Consider the following 17,775-nt stretch of genomic DNA (forward strand, 5'->3'; position numbering starts at 1 on the left):
TCACTCATGAGAAGGAAAATCACTATGATCCGCCACTTCCTTCATGTTTTGATACTTGTAAAACCAAGCACATGTTACATAGTAACCAAAGTTCAATACTCCCCCTACAACCAATACCCAATACACATTGTCCAATCTTCCATTATTTATGTTACCTGGTAACCATGTAGTTGTCCTTCTAACAACATCAATTAGAGCAGTAGTCAAATAAAATGCTATACCAATAAGCATAGAATTCATCGCGGTCGCCATGTTCTTTAAGGTTATTGGGAACTCTTGATAGTACAATGATACTTGTCCAGGATAATGAAATGCCTCCGCGATACCATTAAGTGCTAATTGTGGAACAAGCCATAAAACTGACATTGGCACAATATTATAACCTTCATTTGATTTTGCTACATTTAGCCTCTTCGACTCGACTAAGGCTGAGACACCCATGCTCACAAAATTAATCACGTGTCCAACCCCAATTCTCTGGAGAGGTGAAAGTGATTTGCCAGTCAAATTCCTCCATGTAGGAAAGAGAAATTTGTCGAACAGGGCGAGGAATAGAGCAGTAAATATGAGGACAAAAACGAGTATGGATCCAGCTGGGATTTGGAAATTGGGTCCTATATGACGGTCCATTGCTAAGGCTTGAAGGATTGACAAACTTGCTTGTACGCCAATTGTGGTGCCAAGAAAAAAACTAGTTGACCAAAGTGGTAAGATTTTAATTAAGGTTTTGAAATCTTCTACTTCTTGTACTGAACATAGTCTCCATCGATTACTTGTTGAACCATCTGATTTTACATCATCACCTTCACTTATAATGGCGGCACGGTTCAAGAACCTGCATCATTATATATAAGCAACTTCAGTACTCCAATGAAAGTAAAAGATACGCGCAAGCTGAACGGATAACGTATCACACTACTATCACAAAATAAATACTCTATGAAAGCAGGTGCACGTGAGCCCAACTTAATTAATGTATCAATTGACTTTAAAATATTAATATTTCTTTAATGAAATGAGTTATAACTATAAAAAAAATGAACGAGTACAATATTTTTTGAAACCAACTAAGAAAAAACAATAAGACAAACAAATTGAAATTGAAACAGAGGGGAGGGAGCATTTATTACCTGAAGGTGTTGGAAGGTACAACGACATCTAATGATTCGGGTGCTACTTTACATCCCTGGAAGAAATCCTCACCGGTCGATGGGAGTTTAATTTCTCTTTTCGTAATACTAGCAACAATAACACGAGCCAAACTGGTAAATGGACTCCCTTCTGGCTTAAATTTAGTGTAAAATCTGCTTCCCATTAGGAAAATGGCTGAACCAAGTACATTAGCTGCTACACAAATGATAAATCCAGCTTTCCAGCTTACATTATCTTCAACGTACACAATAGCTGTTGATGCTATAACAGAAGCAGAATACCAAAAAAAGAAGAACCAATTGAAGAAAATTCCTTGATCTCTTGGTTTATCAGCTAGTTGATCGGCTCCAATAGTCGAAAGGGTTGATCGGGTACCACCATTCCCCAAAGTTGCTAGAACTATGGCTGCGTAGAGTACTACATATTGAACTTTTGGTTTAGGGGTACATGAGGTTGACCCAACTTCACATGGTTTAGGCCTTAAAGAATCAACTGTAGCTGTCAAAGCTAAAAGGATTGTGCCCTACAAGTATATTGAAAAGAAAATGGTTCTATAAATATACAGTTACGTCATACTGTCATTGAAGAAAAGTGTTGAATCTAATAATAAAATTAAGTAATTCAACATGTGTTCACGTAAGAATAAATAAAAGAAGTTAATAATTATTGTTGATATGGCGTTAAAGCTATTTTAAAAAAAATTAGTCAAACTAAAAGTACTTATAAACCAAAAATTCAGGGGAGATTTTGTTTCATTGTACGTAATTAATACATACTTATAATATCTTTTACGTTTAGTAAACAAAAATATAAATAAGTCAAAAAAAATGCTTATAAACTAGTTTAACGAACAGTAAACTTAGTTTAAGTAAACACAAATAGTACTGATAGTTACCAATAATGAGATGATGGATGAAATCCAAATGGTAGTGAAGCAACCAAGAAAAGAGTCGGCAATAATTGCAGCAAGGACAGGAATTAAGTTTCCAGCACCATTAACCAAATTTGATATTTGAGCAGCATCAATACTCTCAACATCAAATTCCTTAATCAGATACACAATAAGATTGTTTGTCCAACCTCCAAATGCTAGGGTCCACCCTACTGAGCTCGCTGTTTTTGTCAAAATCGAGTTATGAATTTAGCTTCAATATTACTACATAACATGTTATAACATGCTAAGTTAATGTAAAAAAATATTAAGCCCACGGGCAACAAATAAAGTACATGGATAGCGTTATAGCATTAGAGCTTTAATTTTGATTATTTATTTTTTCACGTTGTTATAAATTTGAACAATAAAAATAAATGAGTGCTGAATCAAATCGTGTAGAAACAAAGTTCAGGTCTACCGAAAGAGAGATAAGAGAGGAGAGACCTATGATGAAGGGGAAGGTGATCCAGCCTCCGGTTCTTCTTGGTAATAGTGCCTCTGATGGAGCTTCCATGGTTGAAAAACACAAAGGATAAATAATTACTTCAAACTTTTGGGAGAGCACTTATTTATATATGGTCAGCTCGAAAAATATTATTATTATATAGAAGAGTGAAGCCAACCAACGACCAGTGGCAAAACGGAAAATAAATCAAACATAGAAGGGCAAATATCAGTGGCACAACGGATATTAAATCAAAAATACAATGGCAAATTATAACTTCTATACTAATGAAGAGTGAAGCCAACCAACGACCAGTGGCAAAACGGAAAATAAATCAAACATAGAAGGGCAAATATCAGTGGCACAACGAATATTAAATCAAAAATACAATGGCAAATTATAACTTCTATACTAATATATAGAAATATATATATATTGATAACTGTGCACTCCTGGTCAAAGGAAGGTTGTATTTTTCTTTTTTTATATGACCAAGGGTAGTTTTGTCAAACAAAAAATATTTCAAGCTTAGTTTTAAGTGTACATTGTGCATAAAGTATTAAAATTTCCAAAAAAACCAACCAAAATTTATGTAATTCCCAATGAATCCATCACTAAGTCAATAGTTGTGGATTTTAATGGGCACACGTGTACCAATACATTGGGAGGAGTAAAAGAAATCATTGCAAAGTTACATGGACCCCATTTATTGATTTACTTCAAAACCATGTACATTCAAGCTGATAAATTTTTTAAAAAATTCTTTTTTATTTTTGAATGTATAATTTTTAATGAGATTTTTTCATACCAAAAATTCAAATTTGAGGGCATTTAATCATTTCCTTTCTTAGTGTGGTTTGATCATGAAAAAATACTGTTTATTTTATTTAAAAAATTTATAGTTGAAGTCATGTTTGGTTAAATTTTATGCAAAAAATATTTAGAATTTAAATATACTTTTTTCTAAAGGCATAATATATAAATATGTCATTTAATTTGTTTCATCTAACATGTCCTTCAATTTTAGATATCCATAAGTAGACACATAAACTTGTATAGAATTGAACAAGTTGACACTTGTGTCCTACTTGACGTCCTATGTGACAATATAATTCACGTCCTATGCGATATTTTATGTGGCTCCCACGTGTGTTATTCCCCGTAGGACGCGTGTGTCTACTTCTTCAACTTTATAAAATTTTAAGTGCTTACTTGTGCACTCCCTAAGTTGAATGTCATAGATGTCAGACGAAGTCAAGTTAAAAGATATATTTATATATTATGTTTTTCTAAATATGGTTTATATTCCTCAGTTTCTAAAAATTACTTGACTAATATACCTGAGACGTACAACCAAATTGCAATAAAAAAAAGTAATATCTCAAAATAGATAGTTGTATAATGTCATAGATTAGATCTCATATAAGAACTACCACATACTATAACAAAAAAATATCACTTTATTTAAAATTTTTGAAGTTGAACTTGTGTCAAGCTATTGATTTTGCAAATTATATTTGATTATTTGAATGTGTTTTTTTAAAAAAATAAATAAACTAATATGAAATATAATTCAAATGGGGCCATTTTTATAAGAATAAAGAATTTGTGATAAATTTTAAAAAGGATAATATAGTTAGGGGCTGTTTGGTTATTGGTTAGACTTACGCAGTTTTTAGTAATGCATGGTTTAGTTATGTAGGATTTAGTTATGTGGTATTAATTATGTTGGTGTTAATTATGCAAATATTAGTTATGTAGGTATTACTTAGTTATGTAGAGATTACAATACATAAATTATTAATTATTGAATATATTATTTACAAATAAATAAGCAAGCAAATAGTATAATTTCCAAAAAAAAATAAAAATAGAAAGAAATCTTCTCTATACTTAAGTGGGAATTCTATTTATTTTTTCTCTCTCTATTTTTTTTTTAATGTTTAAAGCTTATAAAAATAAAATACCATAAATATATTTCAAGTACATTATAAAATCCTATTTTATATAATGTAAATTTCTATCAAGATGCTGCATGTATTGTTTGTACATTTTTAGTATACCAAATATATGAGTTATATATAAATTTATATTCCAAATAAAAAAACAATACATAATAATTAAATATGTGGAATATATTTAGTAATATATGGTGATAATATATGATTAGCATATGCGTTGTCAAAATTATACATTCCGATTCATCATATTAATAAAATATTTATATTTTGATTTCAAATGAAAACAAATAAAAAATTGTTCGTATACAAAAGAAATAAGAAACAAAAATAGCTAGGAAAATAGAATAGTTATGTAAAGTTTTTTCTAGAGTTTTCAATATAAAAAGGTAATAGGGATAAATGTGTAGTTTTTTTAATACATGTATAACTAATACCCTCATAACTTATTCCATCTTTTATCATGCATAATTTATACATAGATTCCCTCATAAGTTATGTAGGTATCAATTATGTAGGATTACAAAAAATGTAACCATACACCGTATAGAATTAATACAAGAATAACTTTTATACAATATTGAGAAACGTATCAACCAAACATGGTAAGTCATGTTGGCTTTTCTACCTAATAGGAAAATAGAATAGTTATGTAAAGTTTTTTCTAGAGTTTTCAATATAAAAAGGTAATAGGGATAAATGTGTAGTTTTCAAAAATGGACGTGATGGCACTCGTCTTAACCCACCAAGACAAGTCAGCCTAAAACTCAACCATTACAATGAAATGCGGAAATTTTTATAAGAAACTCAAATATACCCCCAAAATCTGGTTGTCACGTGTACAAGCCTCTAAAGTATTACAATTGAATCAAAAGAAAAATATAAGTCTCATATGACATTGTTTCTAGAATAGAACAAGATCATAAATAGGAGTAAGAAGGATCGCTGAGAAGATAAACAACTACCTCACAAATCTCCCAGAAGCCTCAGAAAAGAAGAGAATAACAAGTACCACAAAAATCCAGGCTCGTAACCTACACAAATTTGTAGAAGCAAGGGGTGAGTACCAAACCACACGGTAGTCAGCAAGTAAACCTCTAAACACGAGCTAAGGGGATAGAATACAAGTACTCCTTACACCCTAACCGAACCTTCACAACTACAATCTGTATAAAACCAGCCCAACCTAGCAGTTCACAATTTACAAGCACATATCTCAACAACAACATTCTAACAATCATATATTCTCAACAACAAGCTCAATATTTATCAATTACCACCTCCACAACTACAACCTGCTTAGTACCAGCCCAACATAACAGTTCACAGTTTACAAAGCACATAGCTCAACACAACACTCTAACAATTTCATATCCTCAACAACAACAATAGTTTCATATCCTCAACAACAACACTCTAACAATTGCATATCTTCAACAATAAGCTCAATATTCACCAGTCACAAGTTTCATAGAAAGGTACTCGCAAGATCAGCAACACACAACATCAAGTTCACCAATAATAAAGAAGTGCAATGCAATGTCAAGTATAGTGATGCATGTCTGACCTAATGATACACACCCGCTGTCTCTCAGTCCGGGACCCATGGGGGACATATCTGTCCATGCATCCATCGCGGCGCGCGATACGACCCTCGATAATAGTAACCATCGCGGCGCGCGATACGTCTCTCGAAATATAGTATCCGTCGCGGCGCGCGACACGTCCCTCGAAATATAGTATCCATCGCGGCGCGCGATACGTCCCTCGAAATGGTACATCCTCTTTATTTTCTTATTCTTTCTCAATGCACATAACACTTGTCACAACCATGTCTCAGAACAATGCAAATGACATGTTCACACAAAAAAAATGAAGAGATAACCATTTTCATAACATTGCACAATTCACAACAACACAATCAGGATACAACATCAACAATGATTCAACAAGCCTTTCAAACAATTCTCAACACATCACACAAACAATTGATCACATTGCCTTTTATTATCCCTTTCTCATCATTAAAATTAATCAATGTGGACAAGTCAACCCATCACCAAGCCTCGTTACCCTAAACACATATTACAAGGAAATACATGAATTCCATACACTTAACAAGGGTTTAGAAATTCACTTGCCTCAATCAATCAAGAATTCACTCCGGAACTTGAGCCTTCCCTTTTCGTTGAACTTCCAACTCAAGGCAATCTATTCACATTGATAATCACAATAAGATTTCGAAACTAACAACACCCATTTTATATTTCTAGCATATACCCAAAAACTTACACCAACCTAAAATCAAGTTCCTAAATTTTGATGCCAATTATCATGTCAATCCTCATATTTCCAAATTTCAAGTCTAGGGTTAAGTTTTCATTCTCCAATACCATAAATCTAATGATATTACGTAATATTTAATTACATGTCTCAATCTATCAAAATTTCGTATCCAAAATCAAGGACATAACCCGTAATCTCTACTGTGGAATAATATAAAGAACCTTAACCTAGTTATCACTTTCATTCTTCTATAATGATTTGCTCCCAATTGGCCAATTATTACCCAATAATTGGCTATCAATGCCTAGCCACCAAGTCAACACTACAATATTTACTCAATTTGCAAAACAAAGAAATCTAACTGCTTTTCTTACTTTCTGTTCCACCGCATAAAATTATAATAATAGTAATAACAACATGACTTCTAACTTCTATATCCATACAAAATATAAATTAGACCTTTTCGTGCATATGGAACAGAACCTTCTTTAACATTCTGATGAGAGTAAATTGAATAAGACATTAAATTATAAAACTAACACATGGCATATCATCATTATACATAGATTGTTTGTCCCCCATTAAATTAGAAGATAATAATAATCTACCGCAGTGGACAATTCTAAAATTAAGCAATTCAATTCTGTGTATACTAATAATATTTCGAATACAAGGATTTGGGCAAGGTTACATTACCTCATGAAATTGGTTCGCTTTTGGTTGTTGCCGAAACTATTCTTGTCAATTATTATAATTATCTCCTCTTCGAGAATTTGAGCCAAAATATGCTTGTACGGCGACTAAATTATATTAAACCCTATTAACTTAATTTTTTTATACACGGGTCAAGTAGAATAGGATAATAATTAAATTGTGAATTTGGCCCATTAACCACCAACTAAAATAAATTATTTAAAATTTCTCATAAATTAATCACCATAGTTAAACAAATAGTCCAAAATTTCCAAACCAACTTCACCGACTGATCAAGAAATTACTCGGGGCAACTATTGAGATGGGTAAAATAGTAACTTTATGAAAATTTCCAAAAAATGACCGTCCGGGTCATTACATAATTACTTCAAACTTTTGGGAGAGCACTTATTTATATATGATCAGCTCGAAAAATATCTATTAATATGGGCCTTCTGGTGGGATTTTGGAAAGATAAGTTTCATAAAAAGAAAAGGGACCCACAATGAGCACTAAGAAATAAAGTTTCATATATACGTTGAAGTCTTCCCTTTAGAAATCACATGGCCTTAAGGTGCAGGACGTACTGGTATTTGGGCCCAATCCAGCTCATCTAAACGTCAGGCTGATATGGACTAATGTATAATCCAACTGAAATAATTCATGAGAAAAATTATTAAAATATTTTAATTTTGTTTTTGTTTGATATATCATATCATCATAAGAAAATATATAATGAAATTAATTAAATCCCATAAATTACGCTTATGTTTCTTCTTACTCTCAATCATACAGAGGCAAATTTTAATAGAACGAAGAAATTCAAAATTTCAAATTGCTACCCCGTTCAACGAAGAAACCTTTCAGAGTTGATTCAAAAACTTTTGTCGAAATTTTGGGTAAGCGAGGTGAGTTATGAAGGATACAAAAGTGATGAAATTGTTGTTGGACAAACAATATCCTTTTGAATCTTCAAGTTCATCGAAGATTCTTTCAATTTTGATTCAAGATTATCAAAATTTTTGAGATTCAAGATTCTTTCTTCTCCAAGTTCAGCGAAGATCCTTTCTATTTTGATTCAAAATTGTTGAAAATTTTGAGATTCAAAATTTTACTCTTAGTTTATTGAAGATCCTTTCAATTTTGAATCAAAATTGTTGAAAAAATTGAGAAGATACATCATGAATATCTTTGCTACTTAGATTTTACTATTTATGTATCTTGTTTAAATTGATAATTATTGTATTTATACTAGATACATTAAATAAATAATTATTGTCCATAAGATGTTAGATTTGATATCGATACATTACTGTGTGGTAGTTGCTATGTAATTGATACATTTAGTATAAATTCGAATTTACGTATCATATCTAAAAAATTAGTGCATGATACATTACTATTTATGTATATTGTTTAAATTGATAAGTATTGTATTTATATTAGATACATTAAATAAGTAATTGTTGTCCATAAGATATTAGATTTGAGATCGATACATTACCGTGTGACAATTGCTATGTAATTGATACATTTAGTATAAATTCAAATTTATGTATCATAGCTAAAAAATTAGTGCATGACACATTACTATTTATGTATCTCGTTTAAATTGATAAGTATTTTATTGTTTGCCTGGAAAAATATTTATAACTTATATAATGTATCATTTTATAGTTGATATAATGTATCTGATACAATAAGGTTGTGAAAGAAGGATGTATGTAAGCTGGAATAAAGTGTATCTATAAATGTATCACAATAAATATGAATTAAGTTATCAATTAGATACATGAACAAACACAATCCATTAAAGAAAATTGATTATTGAAAACACCAGGAAAAAAGAGGAAAATATTAGACTGTATGAAATTTTGGTGAAATTGAAACTAATATTATTATGAGAAAATTAAAAGATTAAATAATAATACAAAAATCCTAATTAGTTTCAATGAATGATTAGTTGTTAGAGTCCATAACCAACTCAAATTATGAAAAATTTACAAATATTATATTCTCTTTTTAATCAAACACCCGAGGTGAGTTTTATTAACCAAAAATAAAGAAATCAAATACAAATACCAAACCCAACAGTGATTTGGAAACAATAGAAAAACAAAACAACTACTAAACCAAAAAAAGAAAAAAAGGAAAAAGACAAAATAAAAAGAAAAGATGACAGAAAAGGCAAAAACTTGTACAAATATTATATTAATTATTAACAAATAATAACAACTACTACTACTTTTTTTTTTTCCCCTAATTTACGTTTAAAAAATTGAAGTTCACATAGTTTATTTTATTATAAATTTGGAGTATTTTAAAAAATAGGTAAAAGACTCATAAATATTCTTTTTAAATTTTTTTATCTAAAACTATCCTTAACCTACGGAAAAGAGACTGATTTTGAATTTCAAATGTGAATGAGAAAATAACTACCAAGATTCTGTGACTAAAAATAAGGAGAGATTTGTGAAGTGAAATAAGGAAGGGATAAATGTTGGTTTTGAGAGTTAGAATTTATGTATCCAACTTTTGGGGGTTTGGAAGTAAAATAAGGAATTCTGGAAAATTTTAGAATTGGTAGGGAATAATGGAAATTATAGAAAAAAAAGATGTGTATATAGATAATTTATCCTTAAACAAATTATAAAAACGTAAGCAAGAAAGTAAAATTTGGTAAATGTTAGGTGGGTTGAGTTCTGATTCATTATGTAGCTCGTTTTAATACAAATTATCCCAGCCATATCTAACAATATAATAAGTTTAATTATGTAACTCAATAAAAGATCATGGGGGAGGGGGGGGGGGGGGGGGGAAGCACAACCCAACACCTTAGTGGGCATGCAATCTAATAACAAATAATTAAGACAAAATGATGTAAATAAACCACGATTAAGCCACAAGGGATGCTCCAAGATCCAGGTCAAAGAAGTAAAAAACAAGAGAGGTGCTTCCTCTCTGAAACAAACTCGAATTCTCAACACAAATATCCAAACATTATATAATAAGATAGCCAAATTACAATAACAACACTTGAATTACAAGGAGAAGTACTGAAATATCGAGAAACTAGAGATAGAGATAAGAATGGGAATGAAAAGTTAAGACTTTAGAAAGAAGATGAGAGGAACAAACGGTTTCTTCATAATACGCATAACTCTTATGTCTAATCCCTATTCCTATTTAACTATTGATAATTGGGCCTGGATCCCAAATAAAACCCTCTAGTATTTTACTCGGTCCAATAATTCTATCTAAATCAGCCCCATTCACCACTTCTAACACATAAGTCAGTACAAAGTCTACTTGATTCACAACAATACCCCCATCCTGAATAAGAACCTTGTCCTCAAGGTTCGGATAGAACAATATGGATATCATAGCAGCGAACTTGTTAAGACTTGGATATATGTTAGGAGTTGCTTTAACAAGTATTCTGTCTTCTTTGTCTTCCCGGGCATTCCTTTGGAGGGAATATATTAATAGCCACCTGACTAAGGTAATATCAAACGTGGCATTCTCAGCAACATTTGCATTGCTAAATATTACAGTATAAGGTGAAAATACATCAATACAGACTGAAGGAAATTCCAATGACAATGTTGCTTCCATTTTGTTTTTAGTCAATACACTGATGTACCGGTTAATGTGGTTCAATATTGTATCCACATTATGATAAGCAACTTCAAGATGAGACCGTGCAAATGTAATATATGTCCAGACAAAGGCATTAGCACTTGCCATTAATATACCACATGGGGTTGGATAAAAGAAATAATTTTTTTTAAATTCAAGCTTTGCACATGTTGGATAGAAACATGAAACAAGGTTCTGAATATTGCTCAGTCCATGAAAATCTTGATGCACAATTATATGACACATGCTGCATTTGATTTTATTGTTATCGTCCAAATCCTCAACCCATCTATATATACCACATCGCTCTGTTGTCCACCTTGCAAGAACAGGCTCATGCTTTTGTCTTACGATTTCAAATATTTATTGGTGATCTAATTTCTGAGAATTCCAACGTCGCACCACTCTCTTCTCAATTCCACCGCCAACAAGGAAAGATTCTCCTTGATGCACAATTAGTGCACAAACTGGTCTCTTAAGTTGCTTTGCATTCGCAAGAATATCTTGAGTTTGGGTGTGAAACAAAATGCCACTATTCAAATGGTTTAACTTCACAAGCTGCCGATGTATTCCAGGATCCCATACATGTAAAATTATCTTATTTCCAACTAAATTGCTTCAAGAAACCAAACATTTAAGGTCATAACCATCACATTCAACAAGTTCAGGACACATGTCCAAGGAAAAAATAATATAGCAGCCAACATAGTCCCGACCATCATTAGTAACTTTACTCATAAGCATGGCATGATGGAAAATGGAAGGAATAGAAGGCATCACCTCCCAACGTAGAGCAAGCCCGAAAGGGTAAGCAAATAATTGATTCCAGCGATCATCCAAAGCTTTATGAATATAAAAAATGGAAAGGTTACAAGGAGTAGATACTATAAAATTAATTCAGAATGAATGCTTATCTGCATTTGCAATCACAAGTTCTATAGGTTTGTTTATGATGGAAACAATTTCTTCTTCATCATTCTTGTCTTCATTTTTAACATCATCACCACAACTATTTAGCTTAGAGATAGAACTTACCAGATCATTAGGGGGAATGAAAAGTTCAATAGGCTTGCTAGATGTACCGAGAGAATGTGCATCTTTGTGCCTATCAGACGATTCACCAAATACCTTGCGCGCATTGGTATTGCTTTTGCATCCCGATTGTTCACCGTGATGTTGCGATAAAAGTGAGTTAGTCATGTTGCTCCATCGTGGATGGACATATGTACGGCCTGGGAATAGTACATCTGACTCACCGAATCTATCCTCACAACAATTTTGGTACTCAATTACATATGGTAACTGTTCGAGATTGGTGAATCTCCCTTCTGTGAACTCGTATTCTTTCTATTTAAATCGAATTCTCACCTTATCAGCGAAATGCAGCCAATCAATTAATTGATTATTCTGAAATAGCCATTGGTACCATTTCAATGCTTCATCGTCAAGGTAGAACGACGCCACATTAAGCTTCTCATCTTTCTCAATTTTATAGAAATCAAAATAATGCTCCGCTTGAACTATCCAAGCCTCCGGATTCTTGCCTCTAAACTGCCATAATTTGGTGTTCGTAACTGTATTTTGGGGTTCAAAAGAGGTCATAGCCTTTCCCCCCAAAACCTCCAGCAACATCAAACGAAATTCAGTGAGATCCTTACGGATAGAATCATTCATCTCTTGTATTGAATCACGAATTGAATCATCAACAGAAGCCTTGAGTACTCTATGGTCTTCCATTAGAGATACCTCTGGATGAAAGCACCAATGAAACAAACTCGAATTCTCAACACAAATATCCAAACATTATATAATAAGATAGCCAAATTACAATAACAACACTTGAATTACAAGGAGAAGTACTGAAATATCAAGTAACTAGAGATAGAGATAAGAATGGGAATGAGAAGTTAAGACTTTAGAAAGAAGATGAGAGGAACAAACGGTTTCTTCATAATACGCGTAACTCTTCTGTCTAATCCCTATTCCTATTTAACTATTGATAATTGGGCCTGGATCTCAAATAAAACCCTCTAGTATTTTACTCGGTCCAATAATTCCATCTAAATCAGCCCCATTCACCACTTCTAACACATAAGCCCGTAAAAAGTCTACTAAATTCACAACACTCTCTTTCAAAATACTCCTCCATCGTACCATTTTACTTGTTATACTTATTAAAACTGGACAATTTAAAATAATTGTCATTTAAAAAAATTAAGATATAATTAATTATTTATTTCAATTTCTACTTTTATTCGATAAATGGGAAGAAACATTATTGTGGTTAAAAGAAAGTAGTATTACTTCAAAATCAAAAAGTAAATGAGTGTTTTTGAAGTGGCGACAACTATTGCATTGTCTGCCACCTCACTATGTCAGTGTGATAAAAATCATCACTAGTCATTTTTCTCATACTTTGTAAAGGAGTATTTTTAGCCATTTACTACAAAAAAATAAAAATAAAAATGAACTACGCACTAATTTGTAATCTATATAATCACAAATACTCATGCCATACACTTAAAAGTTACATAGATAGCTAGGTACAATACTTTTGTTATTTTCATGGCCGATAATCACGAGCATACATTTTCTTTTCTTTTGGACCCATTAATCACTCATGAGAAGGAGAATCACTATGGTCCACCACTTCCTTCATGTTTTTATACTTGTAAAACCAAGCACATGTTACATAATAACCAAAGTTCACTACTCCCCCTACAACTAATATCCAGTACACATTGTCCAGCCTTCCATTATTTATGTTACCGGGTAACCATGTACTTGTCGTTCTAACAACATCAATTAAAGCAGTGGTCAAGTAAAATGACACCCCTACAACCACTGAAATCATCGCCGTCGCCATGTTCTTTAAGGTTATTGGAAATTCCTGGTAATAGAACGCGACTTGTCCAGGAAAATGAAATACCAACGATGGCTAATTGTGGCACAAGCCATAACACTGACATAGGCACAATATTGGAACCTTCATTTGATTTTGCTACATTTAGCCTCTTTGACTCAACTAAGGCAGAGACACCCATACACAAAAAGTTGAGAACGTGCCCAACCCCAATTCTTTGGAGAGGCGTAAGTGATTTGCCAGTCATTTTTTTCCACGTAGGAAATAGAAATTTGTCGAACAGGGCGAGGAATAGAGCAGTAGAGACCGTGACAAAAACCAATATAGAACCAGCTGGGATTTGGAAATTGGGGCCTATGTGACGATCCATTGCTAAGGCTTGAAGGATTGACAAACTTGCTTGTACGCCAATTGTTGTGCCAAGAAAAAAACTACTTGACCAGAGTGGTAAAATTTTGATTAAGGATTTGAAATCTTCTATTTCTTGTACTGAACAAAGTTTCCATGGCTTAGTTGTTGAGCCATCCGGTTTAACATCGCCTTCACTTTTAATGGCTGCACGGTTCAAAAACCTGCATCGTAAGAAAACAAACAAACTAATATTATCAAAGGAAAAATTACATTCCTATATCTGTTTTACAAAATATGTACGCATAATGTATATTTTATAAGTACTAATTATACATGCACTATACATAAATATTAAAATTTGAGCGTCATCATCGCTATCCGCCGACAAAATAGTAATATCAGTGTAAACCCCCCAAAATAAAAAGATCAATTTGAACCTAAGTGAGTAAAAAAGCACACCTAATGAGTAGGCGTGAAATCTCTGATACTTTTATTTTAAAAATCACCTACCAGCCTTAAGAAAGTCATCGTCGAAATAGTATATAATTATAACATTCCTAGTACTTAAAGACTGTTTTTAAATATTTATTAGTACCAATAACATATTTATATTATATAGTGCTCCATGACAGTACTAATATCAAGATTTACTTAATAGTAATTCATCATTGAGATTTGAGACAATATAAAACAAACATTAGTGATGCAAATTAATCATAATTAAGCGACAAGGGATGTCCCAAGCACGTGGTCAAAGACATACGTAAACACTCAAGAGTGACGTTACTGTCGCAGATTATATGGAAAAACTATATAATTGGACATGTTCACTATCATAAATACTATTATTACCTATACTTTTAAAATATTACATATTTTATCACTAATTAAGAGTTTTCTACGTATCTTACACTTGGTTAGGTACCTGTAATTTTACTGTCAGTTACATAAAAATAGGGAGAGAGGCAATCGATATTGGAGAGGGAGGTGAGCGAGATTTGTATGTATTGTGAATCACACTAGATACATATATCTGGAGTGATTCGCATGTATCTGGGATACCAAATACATGGGAGAGTGGCAAACAAGATGGGAGAGAGGCGAGGTAGACGAGCGAGATTTGTTATGTATCACAAATACATGCTAAACCACTTGGATACAATGTATCTAGAACAATTACACCTAAATTTGACCTCCATATATACGAGATACATGTATCTGGACGAATCTGAAGGCATCAAAATCCGGTAAGATACATAATATTGCAAACTAGAGTATATCTAAGTAATTATTAGCTCATAAATTAATACTAAAATTTATATAAGTTTCCCCTTTTAATTGAATCAATAACACTGTATTCTCTTTAATATTGAAATGGTTATTCAATTAAGTACTCCCTCCATTCCATATTAATTGAATTTTTGAGGCATTTTTTATTTTTCAAATTAACTTAATTGTTCAGTTTTCAAGACTACTTTTAGAGTGTCATTCATTTGAATTTTCAATGTGATGACTTCAATAAATTTGACAAAAATTAATAAGGGTAAAAATGGAAAACTATGTTTAATTTATGTCTTAATCTACTTTTCTTAAAGGGTGTGAAACACCTCAAAACTTCAACTAATATATATGGTCTCACCAACATTCATAATGTAAAAAAAAATCACGTGTTTTACCGTAAACAAAAGAATTAACGATTTAAACTTTTATACGAGATTGGTGTAATAGTTATAAAGTATTACCGGAAGGTTTTTGAAGGCGCAACAACTATTGCTTTAGGTCCGTGGTATAAATGTTCTCCAGTGGATGGGATTGTCACTTTTCTTTTCCTAATACTTGCAACCACAACACGAGCCAAGTTGGTGAAAGGACTCCCTTCTGGCTTAGAATTGTTGTAAAATCTGGTCCCCAATAGAAAAATGGCTGAACCAAGTAAATTAGCTGCAACACAAATGATAAATCCAGCTTTCCAGCTTACGTTATCTTCAACATACACAATAGCTGTTGATGCTACTACAGATGCACCATAAGTAAAGAAAAAGAACCAATTGAAGAAAATTCCTTCATCTTTTTGTTTATCAAATTGGTTGGCTCCCATTGTTGAAAGGGTTGATCGGAGACCGCCATTCCCCAGAGTCGCCAGAACAATGGCTGCATAGAGTACTACATATTGAACTTTTGGTTTAGGGGTACATGAAGTTGAACCAACTTCACAAGGTTTAGGCCTCAGAGAATCAAGCGTCGCTGTTAAAGCTAAAAGGATTGTGCCCTACACGTACAAGCGACAAAGCAATCTCTTAGGAATGTGTATTACTACTATTTCCTCTGTTTTAATTTATGTGACATATTTTAAATTTTAAAAATCAAACAATTTTATCATTTTTTTTTTACTGGAATCTCCTTATATATATGCCTTTGAATTAATACTTTTAGATAGTTTTCAAATATATAAATTTATTTCAGAAAAACTTGAACCTTCTATAATAGGAAACACAATTAAATCACAAAAACACCACTGTGCCATATAAATTGGATAGAGAGTACATACATGACTCATGGGTACCACAATAATATATTTAGTGTTGTCCTACAAAGTGAAGCCTGGAAAGGATAGACCGTAGACTCATTATATTAGGGTGAAACAAAACAAGATTAGTTTGTACCAATAATGAGATGAAGGATGAAATCCAGATGATAGAGAAGCAACCAAGAAAAGAGTCAGCAATAATTGCAGCAAAAATAGGAATTAAGCTTCCAGCACCATTAACCAAATTTGATATTTGAGCAGCATCAATACTCTCCACATCAAATTCTTTTATGAGATACACAATTAGGTTGCTTGTCCAACCTCCAAATGCTAGTGTCAAACATGTTGATGTTGCTGCATATTATACATATAAATCATGGTAAAATTAATAATTAATACACATTTCATATCATGGATGGGCACACAAATATATATGAGACCTATGATGAAGGGGAAGGTGATCCAGCCTCCGGTTCTTCTTGGTAACTGTGCTTCGCCGTCACCGGACGATAATGGTGGAGCTTCCATACCTAAACAAACAAAACAACTTCTTCTACTAATATAATTTAGCATTTACAAAATTATATATGGAGTAATTCAATTGTTGGGAGAGCACTAATAAGTAGTAATATTTATATAGAGAGAGGTGCAAAGTTAGTCCGCTAAATCATAATTACTCAATTCATTTAAATTTGGACGGACACCATGTTTATCAAAATAAAAACATGTTTTGAATCTGATGGTCACTTTTTTGAGTTATATTAAAAAAATAAGTGTGTCACATGAACTAAGACATGAAGAATAATAGGTACAAAAGCATATTTGGGAGATAAAATCCTTTTGATTAACAAGTTGCTCAAATAGGACTTTGCCTCCTTTCTATTTTTATAATTGTCTCCATTTTTTTCAAGTTCGAGAGACGCATAA

The 17,775-nt window shown here is 32.3% G+C and overlaps 2 protein-coding genes across 2 annotated transcripts; both read right to left on the reverse strand.

Moving 5' to 3' along the window:
* LOC125807330 (protein NRT1/ PTR FAMILY 2.7-like) lies at positions 1-2,600 on the reverse strand. The gene is made up of 4 exons (XM_049487027.1): positions 2,531-2,600; positions 2,048-2,265; positions 1,131-1,675; positions 1-835 (listed from the first exon to the last, which is right to left on the reverse strand). The coding sequence occupies exons 1-4, from the start codon at positions 2,598-2,600 to the stop codon at positions 1-3; spliced, it is 1,668 nt and encodes a 555-aa protein (XP_049342984.1).
* An 11,108-nt stretch (positions 2,601-13,708) lies between these two features.
* Positions 13,709-17,376, reverse strand: LOC125807696 (protein NRT1/ PTR FAMILY 2.7-like). Its single transcript, XM_049487426.1, is given in 5 exon segments — positions 13,709-14,034; positions 14,036-14,542; positions 16,064-16,590; positions 16,985-17,202; positions 17,289-17,376. Coding segments are annotated over 5 exon segments (1,653 nt in total). The 3' UTR covers positions 13,709-13,721.
* Between the last annotated feature and the right edge of the window lie 399 nt (positions 17,377-17,775).

Source organism: Solanum verrucosum, unplaced genomic scaffold (genome assembly GCF_900185275.1).
Source record: "Solanum verrucosum unplaced genomic scaffold, falcon-dt-bn FXZP01000183.1, whole genome shotgun sequence".
Taxonomy (NCBI): Eukaryota; Viridiplantae; Streptophyta; class Magnoliopsida; order Solanales; family Solanaceae; genus Solanum; species Solanum verrucosum.